This window comes from Neolamprologus multifasciatus, chromosome 14, assembly GCF_963576455.1.
Source record: "Neolamprologus multifasciatus chromosome 14, fNeoMul1.2, whole genome shotgun sequence".
Taxonomy (NCBI): domain Eukaryota; kingdom Metazoa; phylum Chordata; class Actinopteri; order Cichliformes; family Cichlidae; genus Neolamprologus; species Neolamprologus multifasciatus.
Genome location: NC_140452.1, coordinates 8,638,598 through 8,662,016, shown reverse-complemented (window position 1 = coordinate 8,662,016; position 23,419 = coordinate 8,638,598). Strand labels below are relative to the sequence as shown.

The 23,419-nt window shown below is 39.1% G+C and overlaps 1 protein-coding gene across 3 annotated transcripts in view; it reads left to right on the top strand.

The window, feature by feature from the left end:
- Positions 1-5,425: 5,425 nt before the first annotated feature.
- cadm1b (cell adhesion molecule 1b) overlaps positions 5,426-23,419 on the top strand; it is a 171,601-nt gene continuing 153,607 nt past the window's right edge. For 2 of the 3 annotated variants that reach the window (XM_085131687.1, XM_085131685.1), the window contains exon 1: positions 5,427-5,567. In XM_085131687.1, the coding sequence (XP_084987813.1) occupies positions 5,492-5,567 (76 nt within the window). In that variant the 5' untranslated portion in view covers positions 5,427-5,491. Of the gene's footprint in view, positions 5,568-23,419 lie in introns of all 3 variants that reach the window. The other variant, XM_085131686.1, reaches the window with a different exon arrangement.

Genomic DNA, 23,419 nt, shown 5'->3' with positions numbered 1-23,419 from the left:
CAAGTGCAGACATGTTCATCAAGCCTTTATGGACCCTGAGTGGAAGCCTCGTCTTTAATCAAAGACATTAGGCTTTGCAAGGAGCTTTCTGTGAGTTCACTTAAAGCGCTAATATGATCAAACAGTTATTTCTTCAACAGCAGTCGGTGAAATCCAAATTGCCAGCGGAGCAGATAACGAAATCGATGGGATCTCCCTTCTTAAATCCACCTGAAATCCTTTTGTAGCTATATAAACAAGAAATAAAAACAAAGATATGTTCTTTCAACTGAAAAAAAGTGTCCTTTTTTCTTTTAAAACTAATGGTCTGCTGTTTTAAGCTGAGTCAAGGGTTGGACTCTGGAGAATTTCTTCTTCTGCAGAGAGAGGTTACAAGATAATACACCTTTGCCTTTCTTCAAATCATTTGCAATTTAAGAAGTGTTTGGATGTTTCTAAGCCATATTATTGTCTCTTTGATTTCAGTAATTGAAAAATGAAATTATTTTGATGTGTGAAAGCATAGTCTTAGAAACTAATTTGTGTATCCAATAGGATTACAGATGATTGCTGCATGCTCTGTCAAGGTTAAAGCATTTTATTGGATTTTCTGAGGTCTGATTCTTGCTCTTTAGTTGGTCTTTAGTGTGTATTTTGCACTGTAGTGACTGGAACTGCAGCACAGGGCTGGGGAAAATACTGACTTGATTGGCTTTGGATAGAGCATATAATGAACTTTAAGTTTACCTTTGGGTGTTATAGGATAGTAGCACAGACTTTAACCTATGTTTGCTGTAGTTTCTCCAAATGTCGATGCCACCATGCTATAATTGAGCATATGCATGAAATCACTGATCTGGATTACTGGAGATACAAGCTTAGCTTGGGGGATTTTTGTTACTAACTAATATGTGAATGTGTCCTAATCCTCATGCTATTTAGAGGAAATGAAGTAATGTCCTCCATCTGACTGCCGGAGCCTGGTAAAACGTTAATCTATTTATACAATTAAGTACAGCGTTGTCTGTTTTGTAAACATTTAAATTTCCCTGGTTTTGCTGTAAGCATTCATGACCAAATTTCATGTGGTTTCTGATGGCTAAAAATGCACCTATACATCTGTGTTAATGTGATGTAATCACTAGCACTGTATAATCAGTTTGACTTTGATTTAGATGTGGAAAATTAGAGGCATGATATTCTTCATTAACAGCAGGTAGCCACAAGCCGTTTGGCTCCCGGCAGAAATAGACAGTTTGATGCTAATGAGCCTCGATCTGCATTACTCTGTTCAGTCTACTGTATGTGGGTATTTTCAGCCAAGTGCTCTAGCTGTGCTAATAATTCCAGTAAAGCGCAACTAGCAATACATCATGAAACCAAAGAGCTTTGCTGTGTTTTCCCCCCCTGTTATTCCCATATATTATTTGTAGTTGTTTGAAAACAATGCTCTCTACGGCTAGCATCTGTGTTGGAATTGTTGCACAAAAGCAATCCCCATCGAGTTGCTTCTTTTTGTGATTATGAGCCTGTCTACTACCAATAATCATGATAAAATGATTGTAGGATAATGTTCTATGCCAGGGATAAATAAACAGTTTAAATGTCTTCAATCCAATTTACAAGGAAATGACTTTCAACAGCTTGTAGGATATAACATTTATTAGGGCCCTTAGGCAGTTTTTCAGCCAGGGGTGCTTTTTACCGGAGGGGATTCTTCTGCAGTAACCAGGGGGTGCATAGAAAGGTTTATTAGCTCAGGTTTTTTTTTAAAAAATAAAGTAAAAAATGACATATTGTTTTGAAAAGATCCAGATGCAGTCAGCTGTAACACCATGGCTTCGGTTTTGTGGAAACAAGTGAGCAGGTTTAAAAGAACTTGAAACTGTTAGGACGTTAGTAATATGGAAAATTTCAACTGAAGCTTGTTCTGCTGAATTAAATTAAAGCAACAGATGCTGCAAGTAATCAATAGCGTGCAAATAATTTGCTTTGATTAATAGATGATTAAAACTTTAAACGTCTCCTTGGAAAATGTACGCGAGCTTGGAGAAATCGACCTAAATGATATGAAAACGTAATGTACCGATTCATAATTTATTGTCTAAACGATATTTGGGACAAGAGTAAGGAAGGTAGCAAAAGTAAGGTATGTGTAATATATCATATTAAATAGACAATATCTGGCAAAACAAATAGAGAATAAAGCAATAAGAGATCATTTCAAGCTCCAAAAAGGTTGAAGTAGCCAAACAAGTGCAGTGTGCAAGCCCCTGCAGTCTTTCAGAGTTCAGACTTATATAAATGAGACGAATGAAACAATATTTCTCTTCTACACATATATAGAGACAAGAGAGGCAAACTCGGGCCTACCCAGCCAACTTGACATACACTATATCCTGACAAATTTATTACCATTAAGCCTCTGTAAGGTACCACGTGACTCATGATTTATTACAATCACCTGCTGTATGTCTGTGGATGCAAAATTGCCTTTATCAGGCAGCGCATGCACCGGCTGATAACATGTGTAGCATGTGTGTAACAGTTTACCAGTTTTCTATACGGGAGAATGATGGCGGTCGTTACTGCATGCAGTTCATATTCAGCTACGGAGGTTTGAATGAAAGATGAATTCAGGCGCCTCAAAGAAACTAATGTATGGAATAGGGTGGTGGTGTTTTTGTTTACTGTAAAAAAGCAAAAAAAAAAAGCACAAATTACGTTCAAAGGATTCATTATTAATGGAAGTCATTGCATCACAGTTCAATCTGGTGTTGCCTTTGACATTTACCTGTAGCAAGGATGACTTACAGGTGGCTACGTGTATATTAGCGTGACAAAAAACCAGACAGGAAACCAATTGAGCGCACATGTTTCATCCCTCAAAGGCATAAAGAATTGATGACCTGATATATTTGGAGTATCATTTCCTGTAATAATTTGCTATGGGGGGATAAAAAAAAAAGAAAGAAATTAAAATTTGCACTAATCTTGTCCTCGGTTATAAATGCTGTTGTGCTAAAATAAGTTTAAAGACATGTAAATGTGAATTTTGGGTGAATAATAGGTCAGAAGAGAGTCTTGCAAACACGCATTTCCTCGAGCATGATTACAGTCCATTACTCGTCCCGTGTTCTAGCCCGCTGCGTTACGCATCATACAACTGTAGAGTCCCCCACAGTGTGTGCTAACAGTGTGAGGAAAACACATACGTGTGAATGCTCACGTGCACGTATGTGGCCCGAGCATAAGAAAACTTACATTTCATTTCAATAAACCATGTTCTGCCTCAGCCATTCAGGGTCACTTACAAGGGTCTGATTCAATTATTCCTCCTTTCACAACAGGAGGAAAACATTTTCATGGTGAATGGTTTTGCCTAAATAGATTACCATCTCAAATAATTCAATTTCCGTTAATTTGATTGATTTCATACCAGGGGGAAAAAGAAATCTTAATTTAAAACCATTGCATTTCTAATCAAACATTAACTGAAAAAGAGGCTTGGGTGAAAATCTTTTATTACCAGTTTCTCCACTAATTTAAATAGAAAATGCTGATGGCGGCCCAATTAAATGGCTCCACCACTATTCGGCCCACATCCAAGATCTCAAAAATAAACTGCTTAACAGTTTGTGCATGACCGTTTGTCTTGTAACACACACACACATACTCATACGCACACGCACACACGCACACACACACACACACACACACACACACACACTCATACACCAATGTACACACATAGCAGGGAGAATCTATGGTTAGCCATTACTACAGAGGATCCAGATCAAGCAGTTCAGTCATCTGATCCATTCCCATTTATTATTCATCCTGCTCGGGGAGACAGAAACACTGGGCTTCTCTTCCTAGAGAGACCCTGGAACCCCATCTATTCTCGTGAGCAAAGGAAATGCCATGCAGTAGTTGAGTGAATCACAGAGACAGGAAAAGAGACAGAAAGGGAGAGAAAACAAAAGTTGGAGGTGTGGGTTACTGTGGTACACATGAAGTGGAAAGGACCATGAGGCATGCTGCAAATCAAATTATAACCAATGGGTGGGGCTGGGGTCTGTAAAAAATATGAAATTATGACTTATTGAGGATGCCTCGACCAGGTGCACTTTGCAGACTGGTGCCCACCAATGCTATGCTGTCAGAAAGTAAAACAGGCTGGCCAGTGCTGTGAGGAGAAAACACCTTGTGGAGACATTGTGTGAGTGGCAGGCAGAACTGGCAAGCTGCCACAGATAATAACATCTGAAATAAATTTGATGTGTGGAATTCAATCTGTAGTGATAGGGACGGCTGCAGCATTAGAGTGAAGTTCTAAATGCTATCTACTCATCCATGGAATGAGGACTGACACGCAGTCTCAGAGAATAGATTGTGCAATTAGCAGCCTTTGTGCTGTTTTGACACAATGAAAAAGGGAAATGAGATTCAACGTCGTCATGCACAGTTCTCTGTAGCGCTGTGATTCCCACAAGATAGTCCACATGTACCATGTTTCAGGTGAGAATAACTTGAGGGACTTGAAACATTAGGAGGTATGATATAAAAAAAAAATGAAAAAAGTATAGAGCAGGAGAACAACAGAGGGTTCAGGCGGTCACACTTATTAATAATCTGCAATATTACATTTCCGTTCAAAAATAAATGATCACCTCTGATGTGATTTCTGACATGTTTTCTCCTCATTTCGAGGAGCACGCCACCACTGCCACAACCAAAGGATGCAATACAAAAGTTAAAGAAAAGGGGGCGCTCTTTGAGTAGGCATTAAGCAAAACCTCCGAGAACAGCGTTTCACCAAACTTTACTAATTATTCCTTTAATTAAACAGGCTGTTGCGGTCCTTTTAACACACGTGTTATTGAACACACACACAACACACAGACAAACTGTTAAAACCTGTGGATACATTATAAACCCATGTTGCTCCTTTAGCTTATTGATGCGCATCGTAAATATAAGAATACACAATTCAATTACCAAATATTACTCTCATTGGACTAACTGCTGCGTAAAAATAAGAAACTAAACGCTTCTTCTACCTCAGAGTTATTTGTGCGTCAGCTATAAAGCCAAAGCGCAGCGAGCTGGGGACAGCCTGGTTTCACTTACATGAACTAAAAAGCTATAACCATAAAATAAAATTACTATAATATTCCTATAAAGTGTCTGTGGTTCTCGGTGGTGAAATCACCACACCTCCCTGCATGTTTTTTACACTTCCCGTGGAATTACTGTAATATTCTTTCAATATTCCTGCTGGGCTTTCGGGTGATTCCGGGTTTGTTTTACATTTCTGTAAAGTCTCCAGGTATTACTGTAATATTCCTATAGTGTTTTATAGGCCTGCATGTCATTGCAACACAACGCAGTCCAATATCATAGCGGGCTCCCTGCTTGAGCCCTCCCTCCGCCTCTCATGTGTCTACATTTTCATCCCATGGCCGTCTCTAGGTGATTTAGCGCCGCCAGTCTCAAGCAGGTGTCCAACATGGCGATCACGGGAAGCGGATCTCTCGCAATTTCTTTCTTTGTTTTCGTGATTTCAGCGGCGTTTCTTCCGAAAGGTACGTGTTTTCGTAGGTGTATGCATGTTTTTATTTTGGTGGGGCTTCTCGTGTGTGTCCGTACCTAATGTAGAAATAGCCCTTCCACAGCAAAAGCCCGAGGAGTACCGGGAGAAGTTGTGGTGCGTTTGCGCTCTAGATGCGCACAAGCTTCCCCTCCAAATCTCAGCATCACTTTCTATTTCTCCGATAGTGCCGTCGACTCCAAATTACTCACGCCGTTTCTCGAGACTGTTGGGTTGCTTATCGTGTGGTCTTATTTTAGCGCTGATTAAAAGGGGTGCTGTCCTGAGTTTTTCACTGCAGCACAGCTACAGATAGGACTGCTAGAAAAAAGTATTCTCAGCGCTGCACAGTTAGGACAGGCGGAGATAAAGTATCGCCAGAGATAATCGAGTGAAGTGGTCGTACAGTATTTTGACCCAGGGCAAGTACAAGGCAATTGCTCACTGAAACGTGGTCGACTCTTGTGCCTTGAGAGAGAGGATAGAGCACGGCTGGAGTGCGCTCGTATCCTTTGCTTATACCGCATAACCCTTCACAGTCCCAACTCATCTCTGTGTCTACAAATCTCCCAAGTCTGGGCTCCAGGTGCGCTTTGGAGGAAAAACACGCATTGCAGCTCTAGTCTCGCACATTGTCCTCTGGCCGCACAACTGCAGCCGCTGCTGACCGTGTGTGTTCCCGGTCCGCAGTCTTCACTTTTCCCCTCACTGAGTGACGCTGGGAAATGTAAATCTGTCATGTCTTTGTTACTCTTGTTTTTTCACAGCGTAACTGCACTAACCAGGGCTAACTAAATGTGCGTGGCTATTGCAGTGCTCAGTCCCATCATTTCCCCGTTATTCCACCGCGTTTGCATCAGAGTTGCATGCGTCAGTGTTTTTTTTTCCCCTGGAAAACGTATCCGCTGACAATGTGACGCATGTGAAGCGGTTAAAATGTCAGCTTGGAGCCACTTTAAATCCCTCCCAGAGGTAGGATGGACATGTTGTGCTGTCAATCCCCGGGTTGTTAAAATGGCAAGCAACAGTTGCAGTGACAGGTTTACACTTGAAGATTACTTGAGCGACCCCCCCCCCCCCCCCTTTTTTTTAGCAGTTTATTTTATTTTATTTATTTTTTAGAAATTGCAGGCACACCGTACAACAGTGGCATCTGCAGCACACATCAACAGGTCTGCAGAAACTAATCACCGCATGCCTGTGCTCGCCCAAGTGGTAAAGAGTGTTCCCAAAATGAGGTTACTAGTCAAAGGAAGTTTTAGACATTGTGTTTTTTTCCAGTTCACTGCTTGTGAGACTTTCATTTCACAGTTGTTGAATTTATTATAGTTTGTGTTGAATAGCGGTTAAATGACATTTACAGCATTGTCTGGCGTCTCCTTGTCACATTAATTTAATTAACCTCTCAGCTGAATAAAATAATGCATCGTGAATGTGAAACAACCCCAAGCTCGGCACGCTGAGAGCTGCAGCGTTACAGGAAACTCGTGTGACCTCTTCTTTCAGGTAAAAATCCCCAAGTGAGAAAGGGTTGGATGTGACCCTAGTTTATTCAGCTCTCTGGCTGTCCATGTGTGAGTGCTGGGTGCAAAAGAAAAAAGGCCCAAACTCTGTGTGTGCAGTGGGAAAACTCTGCTTTTTACAGCTTTCAAATTTTTCTTTGTAAACAATCCAGAATGTGTGGATTTGAACTAGTGAGACGAGAATAGTTTCACTAAATCGATGTTTCCTATCACAAAATGTGCATAGTGATAGGTGTAAAGGGAAGCACTGATAATGCTAAAGAGCTTCTCAGCATCCTGTTATGAAATGCCCAGACTTTGCATTTCACCAACGTATCCGTTTAGCAGTATTTCTCTGCCTGCGTCTCCTGGGGCTCGGCCTGTTGTAGCAGATCAGATGGTTGAATTTCAGAAGGTTGCATAATCCCACTTATTGCCAGTTTAAAGTCATTCGTCAGGACTGAGTGATGGTGAAGTGGATCAATACGAGCTGTCATGAAGCCTCAACGCGCTGCTGAAGGAAAGGGTCTGGGAGAAACAAAAGGAAACATACAGTTGTTACGGTACTCTCGGTTGCCAGTTGGCATGTGACCCAGTGAGTGATTGAAGACGTTTGACTCTGGCTCCTTGTGGTGGGGTTTGGCGTTGAAACAGATCCTACTGAAATCTGCTCGCGGTGTGCTGCTCTTCCCTCAATTTCTATTTGTCTCTTCGGATTCTGGAGGGTGGCAGTGTTTTAGTTCTTCAGTCATCATACAAATGTTGAGCTCCCCACGTTTTTTTCCGCTAGTGTGTGCCAGTGGTGCAAGCTGGGGCCTCGAAGAAGTACATTCATATTTGACTTGGCATATTTTTGTTGAGCCCTACAGGATCAAATATCAAAAAAAATGAATAAAAATATCCTCTTTTAATTTTTTTTCCTGCACAGTGTAATGTTTCCCTGCATTTTACTAATTTTGAACATTTTACCATTGCAGTTAGACAACAGTAAAATGTTATTCATATATGCATTTACTTTTTTTTGAATATATATGTAGTATATAAATCCAGCTCATTATTTCCTTTTAGGGTTTTGTATTTAGCAAATAATTCTGTGAAGTAACTACAAATACCAAATAACTGCCTTATTAAAAAGCTAAAATTTGTACTTAGGTACTAACTGACTGACTGCCAGAGTATCTAGATCAATAGTCTACGAGTCTTCCAAAGCCCAAGGTAACCCGATCAAACTGCATTATTTGGCTGACTAAAAGTCTAAGGCTTGAAGGTGTGCAGTTTAGTTTCACAAAAGACAAAGAAAAGCCTCAAATTCCCCAGGGAAGCTTGGCATTAGTTCTCAAAAATCGCCTCAAACAATTACTTTATTACCAAAGTAGATGCAGATTAATTTTGTGCGAATCCACAAATCGATTAATTGAGTAACTGTTTCAGCTCTCAGTTCATTAGTGCCATTTGTGTAGCAAACTGAAGTGGCCTTCTTTTGACTATCTCTATAAAATAGCACTTACAGTACAGTACAGTGTTTCGGGATAAATGTAATACGGCACTTAATGGCTCATTGATATGTGCCCGCTTGCAAAGTATTTCATGGCCTGTACAGTGAGATCACTACAGTACATCATTTGTAACAATAATATTCTCTTCTATTTAAAGAAATTGAATTTATTGCTCATTAAATTTACATTAAACTCTGCTTAATAAGCCTCACTCTAATTGCTGGATAATGCATGGCACTACTTTATGCGGTGGCAGCTAATCTTACTGTTGGAAAGCGAGCGGCTGGCAGAAAAATGGCAGGTGATGCATGTAAGAAATGTAGCCACTTGTAGGAGCTGCAACAATGGAAATCATATAGACTGGAGTTTTATTACTTCACAGAGAGCATCACACTTCCAGGCTGCATCTTCCTACTGTATATGCTGTGTGAAAATGCAAAGATTACACGGGCTCATCTGTAAATCAAATGCAGTTAAAGCCATCTCTATCTAGTCTCTGCAAGGCAGAGTGTGTGAATGTGCACTCGCGATCAAACACACACACTCTCTTTGAGCTTATAAAATGAATCTACGTGCAGAGGGTCCTTGTAGCTCAAGGCAAATGGGCAGATTTCACTTCAACACTTGTCCTTTCACGTCAGGTGTTGTTGTAAGCCAGCCAATATACACAGAGAAAGAAGGTGGTTATGGAGGTCCGTGTTAGGAAAAATTGAAAATCTCTTTCTATCCTTGACTTTATATTCCTTTCAATTTCTGAAAGACTCCAACGTCCCTTTAAAAGTATCTCCCTGGGTGCTGGGCATGAGGGTTTTTGTCCATGCACTTTATAGCAGGACCTTTAAGTAAATGCTCTATCAGGTTGTTTTGTCAAGGTCACAGGAGGTAGTGCTGGAGACCTACATCACCCTGAGTTGTGTAGTTATTATTACCAACACCCCCAACCAGCCTGCCACCAAAAAAAAAAAACAAAACAAAAACTGTGGATCTTCTATGTAAGGAATTTATGTACAACTGAATGACAAACTGAGGCCGATCAAAAATGTGTCTGTCTGTCTGTGTTGAAATGTAGTAAACAGTCAATTAGGAGAAACAGACAGATGACAGGTTCTTTCATGATTGTGGGGACAGAAGCCTCCATTCACAGTGCTGTGGTAATGAGCAGGAGTGCTGATGTCTCTGCTTATGAATATGACATTGTTCTCTCTGTTCCCTGGATCTGGGAGACCTCACTCTATTGGCTGCGATGCTTAGACGCTGACAATCAGGACCGCAATGACAAAAAAAAAGTAAATGCAAAGATTTTGTTTTGAAAGGGACATAGAGTGCACATTAGTGTGGGTGATGGAGCAATTACAAGCCACCATTAAGGCCGTAGAGCAGTCAAAGCACAGCACTTTGGAAATGAAGAACTGCAGTGGGTAGAAACCCTCCATAACGGTTAAAGTAATAAAAAAAGAAACAATAAACAAACAATGAAAAAACCTCCACAAAACACGATTGATTGCTTGCTAAAGTTAGGTTTGGGTTGTTGGTGTCAGTATGACTATTCATTTCGCCAAATACAAGTTCACAGATGCCAGTAACGGTGTAATAGATTCACTTTGACACCTTTAAACCTTCTCTGAATTTACCGCAGTGCAATGTGATTCAATCTAAGACAGTGGCATTGCTAATATCTACTGCGATCGCTACTTGACATTAACTGGTTGCTGTTGTACTTTCTAATATATCCTTCTCACGTTGAATGAGATGCTTATTCAATTACGGCGATTCTACCGTGTCGTAGCTAAACATCTACTGCACATGGCTTTGGGTAGCCAAGGAGGGGTGGTTTGTTGTTGTACAGTGGCAACTGCACGCCACTCTTTGTTGAATATACATTTGAAGATTTGGCAGTAATTTTATGTAAATTCACATTTTCTGGCTCTCTCTGATGCAAAGACGTTCAATATCAAATGAATAGGAAGACCACATGAAATAAATTATAAATGCTCAAATTAATAAATACTGAGAAATCTTATTACTGTATACAGCCATGAAAATGAGAAACAAATTCTACAAAAACTCTGAAACATGATAAAAGATATTGGACTGTGTCGACATTTAGTTTTTTATTTATCTGCATAAAAATGATTTTATTTTATTTAAAAAATTATTGCCGCTCAATTGTTCCTCTCTTATAGCTGCATTGTTGGTTGCTCTTTAGCTGCTAAATGCTCAAATACGTTCATCAGGCAGACTCTGACTGTGTCTGTCTGCATTTTGATCTCGAATGTGGATTTTTTGAGAGGTGAGAGCCAACCAAAACAGTCACTTTGTGGGCGGTACAGCTCAAAAATGAGGTGAAACTGGCTCTTAACCTCAGTATGGTTGAGGGTTGTGCAGCATTATAAAAATTACGAGTTTGTAACATGACATGCAATCGACTGGCCATCATGGCATTTCACATTTTGCACCCACCAAGCTAAGCTGGGTCCTCTTGCTAGATTTTGACAGATTCTGGGGAGACGTTTCACATTATCAGAAATTACACAGATCAGATGGACCCAAAGGGCCATTCTGCAAAATTTGTCCACTCATCCATGTGTCATATTCAATATCTGAGTTGTGATTCTCACAAAATATTAGATGATGTATTTCATTTCAGTGTTAAACCATCAAAAATTGCACTGCTTGAAACAAAGGGGAATCAAAATAGGCAAGGATTTTCCTATTGATGATTATCCAGGTCGTGAATGCTTTTTCTTATGGGCAACCCAAATTATTTAAATAATATTTTAACAAATTGCGTTGTCTTTAGATTAGTCATGGCAAAAAGGACTGAACAAAGAGAGAACCTCGAGGGTGGATGGCACAGATGATAACTCACAACATTAGGACTAAATAACAGTTGATGAATGTGGAGGAGAAAGGACTTTTTCTCTTAGAGTAGACTGCATCCCTAATCAATAAATTCAGTTATCGAGTTCCCTCTAATCCACTGCTGGAATAAGAATGAAAAAGGTTCCAATTGGTAGCTGCAGTATTTAACTTATAAAAGAGGAGATTTTGTTTGATTTTCTAAGAAAAATGACCCGGAGTCAGTTTATCAGTACGTTTCCACATTTGGAAATATTGCCCACGCCCCCCTCCTCCCCCTCCTTTTATCCACTTTGTCCACTGTGGCTTGATGGCAGGTTATTTAGAAGTCTGAAGGCAGGAATTTCTCTTCCCCTGGCAGAGCTTAGTTGCATTTCACACATCAGGAATGGAGCAGCTCCTTTCTTTCTCCTCTCGTGGCTTGTTTGGGTGGATCTGAGCCTGATAAAATAACCAGTGTGTGCTCAGAGTCCAGTGTAAACAGTAGCATACAAGTGGGAGTGATGCAGCGCTGCTTTACAAAATCAAAAATACAACTATTCCTCAGTGCCGGCAGAATGCAAACATTTCACTAATCAATAAATCCTACTCTTCTAATAGAAAGACAATTGTTGCAGCTATCACACTTTATTCTGAGAATATAGTGAAATTGGAAAAATCAAAGATTGTCAGCTCGTGCATATCCAGTAACATATTAAGACAAGGACGGCTCTTGCCTTGCACCCTCCTGTGGAATCAGTCCCTGCTTTTCTTGTTGGCACGCTCCGAATGAATTTATTCAAGCTTGATGAAATGTTGTTCCCTTACACAGGGACAACATTAGAATACCTTAGTACTTTAAGTTTTGTTTTAACACTGCAACCATTGCACCTTAAAGTTTTCCTAATTTGTTTTACTCAGTGATGTCATCTGGAAAGAACAAACATGTATTAAAGAAATCAGACATATTCCCAGAATATGATTTATTCTGAGAACGTATAGTCCAAAATTATGCCTCTTTTTAAATGTAATGCTGCTTTCCCAACTGTTTTTGAAAATGGTTTAGTTATTCGATAAAATGTTACAAAGCGGAAGAAAGCAAAAAAAATCATCTCTTTTGAAAAGCATGAAAAACAGAAAATGGGACCTTCTTCATAAAGTGGGTGATCAGAATATTTGGCAGTATTTTTCCAATGATTTATTCATTTAACTGATGAAAAAACATCTAACATATACCCCTGATATACGTTAGATGTTGACGATGTGTAGCTGACTTGATTTTAATGGTCTGTTTGCTGATTGAACATTGTTGCCGTATTGCACTTGGTGACAGTGATGCATATTTGTAATATTTGTTGGCCTTATTTATGTATATGGAGCCTTAGCTTTGCATAAAGGCTAGAAAAACACATCAACCGGCACCTTTAAAGTTCACTGATTAACATATTGCAGGTTGTTTGTGTAATCCAGACCAAAAATCAACCCTGGACTGACGAGAGCAAGGCGACATTTTTAGACTCCAATGAGAGAGTGCCACCCACAAAGACATAGTTTGGTGCTCAAGCCTTCATAAAAGACAAACTGGTGATGTTACTTTAGATTCAAGTATTCAAGAAATTAGCCAATGAAATAGTGAACCATACAGAACATAGTAAGTAGATTTTGATATTTCTCGACAAAGCAAGGCTAGCTGTATCCCCGCTGTTTTTAAGTCGGTATGCAGATCTAGTCTCTATCGCTGCTGGGTATTAGGTTTTAAAAGATTTCCTTTGATTGAAGAGATACATCCTTTGACTGAACACATTAAGCAGCTCTAAACAGAAACATTTGTTCTGGGGTTGTAGGTTGGGTTAACATCACGTACTTGGTGGCATATCACACATATTATTAGCCAGCCTTGACAGACTGGCTGTTGCCCCCAGATTCTACTTGGATGGATGCACGGATAGATGGCTGCCCCCATAAGTGATCTGAATTTAATATAATTAGGCATGTATATATATATATATATATGTTCAGATACACTTGGTTTAACCTGATGAAAGTAAGTCTGTAGTAGGGATAAAAATGTAAGAGCTAATCATCGTTGCAGAATCCATACAGTGAGTGCTGCTCAAGGTGAAATTCGGATGCTGTTTACTCAGAAGTGAGTTGTTGTCTGACAGGTTGGTGTTGCCAGCCTCTGGGGCATCATGCTCTTGAATTATCAGCGTGACGATAGACCCATCTTAATTACCCTCAGATACAGCACTATAATCTGTCATTGTCAGGCCGATCAAGACTGTGCAAACCAAGCACTAAGACTCATTCACCCAAACCAGAAGCCTATTGATTACTTTTCATACTTGAGTCATTGCACTGCGGCGAGACATGGGAGGCAATAGAGCTAATGGAAAGGGGAAACTCAAAGTCACATTGTTTACATCTGAGATGACAGGTAAATGTATTTGAAAGGAAATATGGGCTTGATCCAATGGCTTCCAAATAACAGTCTGTTTGTAGCTAACAAGGAAATTTAACCCAGAGCCACTAAGCCATCAGCTGCCCTGAAGCTCAGATGGTGAGCGTAACGCATGGGAGCTTTTCTATTTCAGAATCAAATCCATGTCCAACGATTGAAAATAGAATTTGTGTTGTTTGAAAAGTTCTTCAAGCTGTTTCACACAATTAGTTTTAATTTTTCTTTGTGTGCGAATGATCGCATCAACAGCATCCTCAAAAATAAAGACTTTCTTAGTCTGCATACCAACTGTACTAAGTATACTTTATCAGTATCGCTGTGCTGCAAAACCTGATTAAATTCATGTTGCACACTCGTTTTAAACAAAAAAGATTCTGTATGTGGTGCTAAAAAACATCTTATGATATCTAGTTACTTTTTATTCTTGGTGAATATTCCCTAAAATAAAATGATCTTACTATAGCTTAAAGTTCTCAAAGACCCAGTATGTACTTGTTTCAGTCATACAGTACTTGAGGCACTTGAGTATATATACCATCACCAATCAATAAAATCCAAGAGGCCTAATATGTGGCCTAAGAGAATCCCGCATATATACATGCACACTCTGGTTCCCAGATGATAGGACCGGGCAACCTTCTACCTCCCCTGCATATTTGCCAGCATTTGATAGCAGAGTGGGCAGCGGATGAAGAGCTTGTGGGGAACTCAGTTAGGGTATTACTATCCACCCACCAAAGTGCACACTATGTGGTCCAAACACAAGAGCACGACTGCTGCTTGTGAGACAGAGAGCGAGGGAGAAAGAAAGAGACACCGGGGAGTTTATTTTCCACTTGTCTTTGTCTGCAAACAGCAAATTTTTTCACCAAACACGTGGTGGAACAAAATAAAGCCGAGAAGAGATGATTAATTAGCATCTGGAAATACGCTGTTATGTTAGGCTCCCATTTAAAAATTCAACTAACAGAAAGAAATACCTTGCATCTGTTTTCTCTTCTTTTGCGACAGTGCTGGATTATAGCTGCTCTCCACATGCATGTTCATTTGAAAGAGGTGTTGGTGTCGGCTATATGCGGGAAAACATGAAACTATACCGAGGCCATTGAAATGTAATAATAATGCATTAATGGAAAAATAAGTTAAATATCTCTGTTATTGGCAAGCTGTTGGCACTATTCTACTAGATGGGGGACCTATGTTGGATGTCATGCTGCTGTGTTGCTCACTCCATAGTTCCCCTACCTCTCCAGTGGCTGTCAAATAAAGATAAAATATCAAAGCAATTAACTGAAAAATAAAAAGAAATGCCACTTAGTTTTTTTTTGTTTTTTGCTAATACCGACCTATGACTCATTTAAGCTTAAGAAAAGCCACCTAACTAAAAGGATGAACCAGTGTTGTGTCTGCACATAACAACTTATCAAAGTCTCATTTTTAAATTGTATCTTCAAGCCCTTCTCCCTAGCAGCCTGTCACAAAAACACTCACTTGTACCAGTTTCTTTAGTCGAATCTATGAAAAATGTCAAGGATAACACAGTTCGACAGGCAGAAAATAGTATTTTTGGAACAACAAGTTGATTCCTAAAGAGCTATTAACCGAAAACTTGCCATATGTCGACATGGTGTGCGGTGTGTTCTTAAAAAAATGGGACAAACTGGACAAGTATAGGACAAGAAAAAGAGGTGTCAGGCCTACAAAAACTATCTACAGCAGATGAGCAGTATCTCAAAGTCATGTCCATGAGAAATAGGAAAAAGTCCAGCAAAGATGTGTCTCTCCATAAGACAGGTCTTATACAAATTTGAATGCTTTGGTTAAAAAAATGAAGTATACACATGGAGGTCAGGAGAGAGGTACACCAGTCGGGTCATGGTTTGGGGCTTCAGTTCAGTTAGTGATGTTGGGGATCTTGTCAAAATATATGGAAGCATTATTATCTTTTTTAAAATATATACACTGCTGATTGTGCTTTAACGGACCAAACAAACTGACCAACGGGTTGAAACCAAAGCCTCCAAAACATTTTAAGAAATTTAATTGCGTTAATTTAGATTTTATTTATTTATTTTACTTTTTTAAAAAGGCATTTTGTATTCTTGTTATGATTATTTAGTTTATGATTTTTTTTCATTCAGTATGTGGCTGTATGCTGTTTTCTGTTTTCCCAGTGGGGTCTACACCGTCTTGAGACTCCCTTAATGAGCTGTGGGGGCCTTAATGGAGCCAGAATGCATGTTTTTGCTTTATCATTATGTGTTGACGTTTGTTTTGTTCTTGTGTTACTGCTTCCAAACCCTCTATAACCTTCCTATTAAAAGTGCAACTTATATTGCACAAAATAGTTTTAGAGCTTAAAAAAACAGGAACATGGATCTAAGCTGCATACCTTCATTAATGCTATTCATTTGTCAAGATAAGCCGATTCCACATGTCAGATTTTCACTCAAGTTAATTCTTTCATCTCTACTTTATTCTTTGTTCCACCAGTGTACAAATTCGGGCAAAAATGGAAGAGCTGTTATATTTGCATATATAAATATATGCAAAGTGCACAGTCTTAATGCTTTGAATTTGTGATGAAGTTTTTTTGGGGGGGGCGGTGGGGGTCTATTTGTGGGAGGGCACACCCACTGAATGTTTCCCTTTTCCATTACTAACAAGCAGAACTTTCATTTATTCAAATCCACAACAAATAACCCAACTTTCTATCCATGCTTCCCATTTATTGTTGTAAAGTTATAGCTTAACTCTTTACTTATTGAGAACCTATAGGATTAATCCTTGAACGTTATGTTTTCTGTCATATTTCACGTCCGCTTATATACAGCTACCCTTGCAAAACCTGGAAACTATCCTAATGGATGTCAACCCACATTTTTATTGACATATACTGAGGTTTCAAAACTCATCATTGAGGATACGGTGGAAGTCGTTAGGTGTCGTTTTTATGGGAGCAAGACATCAATCATGTATTCCCTTTATTCTAAAGGTAGCCTTTTTGTTGTAATGTTTGCCTTTATGCACTACATAGTGTTCATTTTACATACTTTTATATGCCACTCGATAAAAACATAAGAAGATGTATGGAGGCAACGGGACAGCTCAAAGGTAGAATAGCAAAGTGGCACATATTCGTACATTTTAGTGGCTGTTCTTGATCAGGAAGGACCTTTGTCTTTGTGGATGGCTTTGTAGCTAACAACCAGAACTCCATACTGTAGCAAGGTGAAGAAACAACAAAGTCTGCTTCTCACTTCAGTAATATTTGATTTTCATGTTCTTTTGTGTAATCAGGTCTCATCTAGTTTTGAAACACTGTGAATTTAATTGGTCATTGTGAAATTTATGCCCTCTCTAAACCTGTTTCAATTGGTTTTGCATTCTTCAGAGAGGGAGAAGACATGCCAGTACTCATTAGTGGGGAGCTACTGTTTACAAAAAGGTTCAACACCTCTCTTGCGCTTAATTTGCCTTTATTTTTAAGTGCGTTAATGATCTAGTTTTTGGACAAGGCAGTAACTAGTAAAATATGTGGACACTGTAGCACACTGTTTGAACCTGTGTGTGCAGAAACGGAGGTTTAGTCTGTCTGTCATCTTGTCTATCAGTCATATTAAGATTTTGTTTTCCTTGTAAGGATCAGCGTTGCTCCCTCTCTTGTGAGAGCTATCAGTCATTTCAATAGTTGCTCGGTAGCTGTGTGCACTGTACGGAAATGCTTTTTCCTTCCTTCCTGTCAACTCTGGGCTCTGTTTTCATCCGGGTGTGTGCCACAAAAGTTTGCTGTCTTATTTTCTGATGGTACAGGGGTTCACAGGATCATTATTTGCGAGCCGTAAACAGAGTCATTACCGGAATTGTCACTTTGTGCTGCCACAAACACTTCCATTCCCAGTTTGGCAATAGTGACTTAGCTGCTTGTAGAAAGAAACAAATCTAACTAAATGTTCCTTAACAATGTGAAAAATTTAAACTACAAAAAATAAACTGCATTTTTGTTGTTCACCATTATTTGGTTTATATTATGTCAAATTGCATATTTAGTTCATGTTGGAAATTTGGGGTTTTAACATCGCCTGTGGCACTTTATTTTGCTAGCTGCATTTTTTTCACTTGCGCATCCTTAAATTATAAATTTCCTCTTGGGAGAACCTCCTCTGAACTCTCTGGCATTGCCAAATTATACATCACTATGGGGAGAGGAATGCTTTTAAAGAGATGAGAGGAGCTCATGTGATTGACCCTGATTGTTATCAGCTGCTAACGCGCTCGCTGATAATGCATGATAATAGCTTATGTCCAATTCAGTCCTGTTTTTAAGTGCAACAAGAAAAATGGCATTGATCTCAAAATTTCAGAGCTGAAATCACTAAAACTGTTTACAACTTGAGAGAAAATTCTGTGTTTATTTCAGATTCAGCTCATGAAAGAAGCTGTTTAATAAATATGTTTTCATCAGCATTCAGAAACCCATAACCAACGTAGTGTTTACAGGTATACTAGACCAGGAGTGCACAATTAATTTCCCCAAGGGACTACATGATAAACTGGGACTGTTGTGGAGGGCTATACCAATAAGCTTAAAAAAGGACCAAATTAATAATGATCAGAACTGAAGTTAGGTTCAGTCCTCCCCAGCAGTGCCAATTTGTCCTGTGACCCCTTAGGAAAATGAATTATCCATGCCTGCAATAGACCGTCCTCCATTGCTCTGTTGTCCTGAAAAGGCAGTAATTTCTTGCAACGGTAGCCTACTGTTAGCAAGCATTATGGCTAAGGTTAGCTGGTTAGCTAGCTAGCTGTAACTTAGCTCTACTTTAAGGTGGAGATGATTGGCACAGTAACTAGAAGTATACTTTTAAACCTGTGAAATTATTTTATTAAAAACAGAATTCAGCTTGTGTATCAAGCTTTACATGCAGTATAAGTCATGTGAAGTTTTGCAGACACATACCTGCCAACCATGTGATGTTAACTTGTCCGTGACTTTCTACAGTTATAGTGACAATGTACAGTCAAGTGATAGTGCAGCCCTACAGGTCTGGAGGGTTTATTCTGTGTCCACTGGGTTAGCGCTTTCTGGAGGTTGTTGGTAGTCGCTGGGAAATTGATCGCTGAAGCCCCAGTCACACAGAACTTTAGACCTGGCAATGACCTCTTGGCAATCCCTAGCCATTTGGGAAAAAAATTATATTTTCCAAACCTTGCAATTGATTTGGCCGCTAGTAGGTTGCTGCATTCACTCGTACTTTAGGTGGAACATGCTGTCTTCTCTACAGATATTTAGCAGGTACTCTCCGAGGGGTAGCGAAACTGTTAAAAGTGTGACACAAACTAGAAATGGAGACCATTCGCTTTAAGAGTAAAAGTTTGAAACATGTCATTTGCAGTGCTAAAGTGCATCTATTACTTTGAAAGGGAATGCCCTTCAGTTCTAATTTGCGTTGCATTTTTTCAAGTTTTATAGGCACAGCAAATGTTTGCACATAAGTTGGTGTCTTCACTGCAAAGATCAGTTGATCTTGGCAGTTTTCTAGGGACCTAAGAATTCATAAGGAAGTTTATCGTGAATAGCCTTCTTTATAAATGACTGTCCAATCAATCGGGACTACATATTTTTTCACACACAACGTCTGGGTGTATCATGTCCAATATGATGGAAGACTCCCAAGAAATGTGCATATGAAACCACATGAGGAATATTCATTGATTATACTACTTCCACTTGATATGCACTTTAGTTACTTGCCCAGCAGTTGCTTTTGCAAATATATGTTATAGTTTTAAAGTTTAATTTAATTTTCATAACATGTAAAATTGCCAAATCAATTACTTTTGAGGTTTTGCTTTTTAAGTTGCACTCTTTTAAAAAAAAACATCAACAGGATGCATCTCAGAAAAGAATATGAACAAAATATGAACAAAATATTTTTACAGCCTCTTTCTGTGGTCAAAACTTACCAAATGAAAAGTTTTGTGTTGTCAGCGTAAGTCAAACTTAGCTCTGTACAGAAAACCACTAAGGAAGGCAGAGTTGCTCCAGTCTAAAAACAGATATCAATAAATGTAAACAGTACTGGCCTAGGGATGTCATTAAAAAGAATAGCATGTCTAGACCTCATAAAGCGAAAACATATTGTTATTTCGAAGCAGCAGGAGTTATTGCCTGTGAGCACTAAGATGACATCCATCAATTTAGGGTTTTATTGGAAAATGTAGATAGGCTGCTTGGGAGATGTAAATGATTTACTTAGCATAAAGTTTTGCTTGAACAGGCAGGGAGATAGTGTAGTTAGCGAGGGCAGGGAAGTATGCATGTGACAAAAGCGGTATTGAAGCAAAAGCTGATTTCCCCAACCCTGAGAGAATCACGATCTGTGCATGAATAAATAGGCTGGACCTGCACAACATGGATTATTCTGGTTCAAATATCAGTAGACTTAAGGGTTGTCAAATGGCATACATGTGTAATAGGATTGTTGTACATGATTTCATTTTGTCACTTGTACCCAAATGTCATATCTTCTAAGGTTTATGCTGATTGTTTCTCACTGTTTTGCGCAAATGAGTTTTTCTTTCCTTCTGCCTTTTTTTTTATCGTACGTTCAGGCCAATTTAACAGAATCTCTTCACATTTAAAACTCTTTCCTTTGAATTTCTAATGATATGATGGCAAATGAAAACCCTTCCTGTAATGAAGACAGTTTATACAATAGATGTCAGAGCACGAGCAAATCACTGTTAACTTCATTACTGCCTGTCAGTGGAATACGCCAATACGTGGTGTGACAACAACCTGAATAAATTTAATTAACATAGAAAAAAAGAAACGATTTTAGATTCGGCACATAAAAGTTTGTAAAATTCCACTCTGCGTTTTCGAAATGCTAGAGCTTCAAAGTCAGAGCATTTGCATTCAGTTGTGTATCACTTTGACATGTTGGCCTCATCTTTCAGTAAATCTCAAATCTACATTTATTCAAATGTGCTCAGCGCGGTGAAGGTTGACACTGCATAATCCATCAAAATGTTCCATTTGAGGAGAGGGGCTGGAATTATTTGAATCATCAGAAAGCAGCCTTGCTTGAGGTGAAGCAGCAGATATTAGGGTAGAAAGAGCTGAAATTTTTAACAACAGCTTTTAAATTCTTTTTAGATAAAGGACATGAAAGCATTCCTTTTTCTCAAATCGCGTCTCTCTCTTTTGTAATACTACTTGATGAAAATGCATGAAATGTGGTGACACGGGCCTAGAGATTGCTTGGTGATTTCCTGGCAGCAGTGTTGAGGCAAGATGGCTACATATGCATTATGAAACTGGATTATAATATAACTTATTTTCTAGAATATTTTTGCTGTCAGCACATCACTTTTGTAAAATCAAAAGAAGAACTGAATCTGAGAAGCCAACATCTCCTAATTTTCCAAGTTTCTAAGCAGTGGATATATCAAGGTACCATCTAAGGCAGTGTTTTCCAACTTTTTGGAGCCACGCACATGTTTCACATTAGAAAAATCACACGGTCACACTTTTTTGCTTTCTTCTGACCACTAGTCATGCTAGGGCCTTCATCTGGGTCGTCCAGGACCCAGGTCATATTTTCTTTTCAAATATCTATCTATTGCTATTACGCGCTGCGTTGTCTTACTCACAGCATGACTATTAAGTAATTAATTAGAGCCACTGGTTGTACTGCCCTCTAGTGGAAGACAATGTAATTTTCCACAGCACACCTGATCATTTCTCACGGCACACCTATGTGCCACGGCGCACTGATCTAAGGAGACAACCACAAGCACATGATTTATGTCTGGGATTTGCACAGCTTGTCACTAATAATACTGGTTGGTTATATAGAACCCAACCCAGGCTCAAAGCCACCTATTATCAGCATGAACGTCATACAGTCACCTGTGGTGGAGCTGTAATTTGATGTTCAGAGTGTCGCTCCTGGCATAGATGTGGATGCTGGTCTGTTTGGTGGTCCGGCGGTGTTCTGGTCTGCTTTCCCAGTGGTTTTCAGGGCAGGCTGTGGGATGTAGAGGTGCTTCTGGGGCTGTTGTGCCCACTTGTTGTATTGTGGACTGCTTCTAGTGGTGTGATCGGTCTTGGTTTATTGGTTTCTAATCCTGATGGTGAGTGTTTGGGACATGGAGCTCCTGGGCTTGTTTTCTGAGATCGGTATGCTTGGTTTGGAAGATAAGCTCTCAAAAAGCATTTTTAAAATTCATTTAAAACTATAAAATCACTTAAAGGTAAATCCAAACGTGAAACTGTCCCCAAGAGCCAGCAGAAAAACCTTGAAAAAGCTGATTGGGACTGATTAGATTGAAGTGATTACAGATGGGGGCATAGACAGCGGGTGTGATTTATTTCTTGTAAAAATTAATGAAGTGTTTCATTAGAAGGAGGAATCAAAATAAAAGAAAAGGGAATACTGTGCCCTGGCTAAATGATGAATGCAGGAAACTGATGAACGATGGGGACAGATTGCTTAAAAATGGTCTTTTTGCATACCGACAAATATTCTGGTGAAAGTAATAGACTATACTATAGGCAAAACAAATGTTTTTATTCAGATAACTTAAGGGACAAAGGAGAATGGGGAAAAACTGCCAAGAATGACTAAAACTACTTTGAAGACAAAAATAAAAGATGTAGAATTCAGAATTAGCAATTCATTAACAAAAAGGCCAACCCCTATAGCTAAGATAGCAGAGTTACTGACTAATAAACACCATGGCTGCAGCACTTTACATCCAATTTACATCTAATTTAATTTAGATTCTTTATATAGTGCAACATTTAACAGAAAAAGCGAAGTGTTTACTGCATAAAAACACTTGCACGGTTACTGTAAAGAAAGAATTTAACAGTGTCAGTCATCAGCTCCTTTTATTGAAATGGACACTTTTAAATTTTTCTAGAAAAATGTAATCAGGTCATCATCAGATGATCAGATCATCAAATCATATTTATCTCATAGGAAGTAATGATGGCACCGCATTAATGATCTATGCAATATGTGACAACATGTTAATATTCAAATATATGCAGATAATGCAATAATCTTTACACTAAAAGACACTAAAATAGTGTCTCTGATTCTTAAAAACCTATTGAATTATGTCAGCCAAAGTCCTTTCACTTGTTTAAAACATATTAAAACAATATGTATGATAGAAAAAAAACAGAACTGTATGTTGCCTCATATGTGCACAAACTGTGTTGTAAGTAAAGGGAATTAAATATCTTAATTTTTACAGTGGTAATAAAAGAGTGCTCTACTTATCCCACATTTAAGGCACATCTTTATGACTGGCAACCAGCTCTGTGACCACTATAGCCCCTTTTCCATTAGCAACAACTCTGGTCAACTTGCCGCGGCTCACCACGAGTCAACTCGGATTGGATCGACTTTTTTCCGTACCACCTAATGTGTGTGGCCGTTGTTATAGCAACGAGTCAGAACGTCCCATGACGTAATTAGTATGCGTCATGAACGCTAAAACAAAGATGGATATACATACTGTTCTGTCTGTG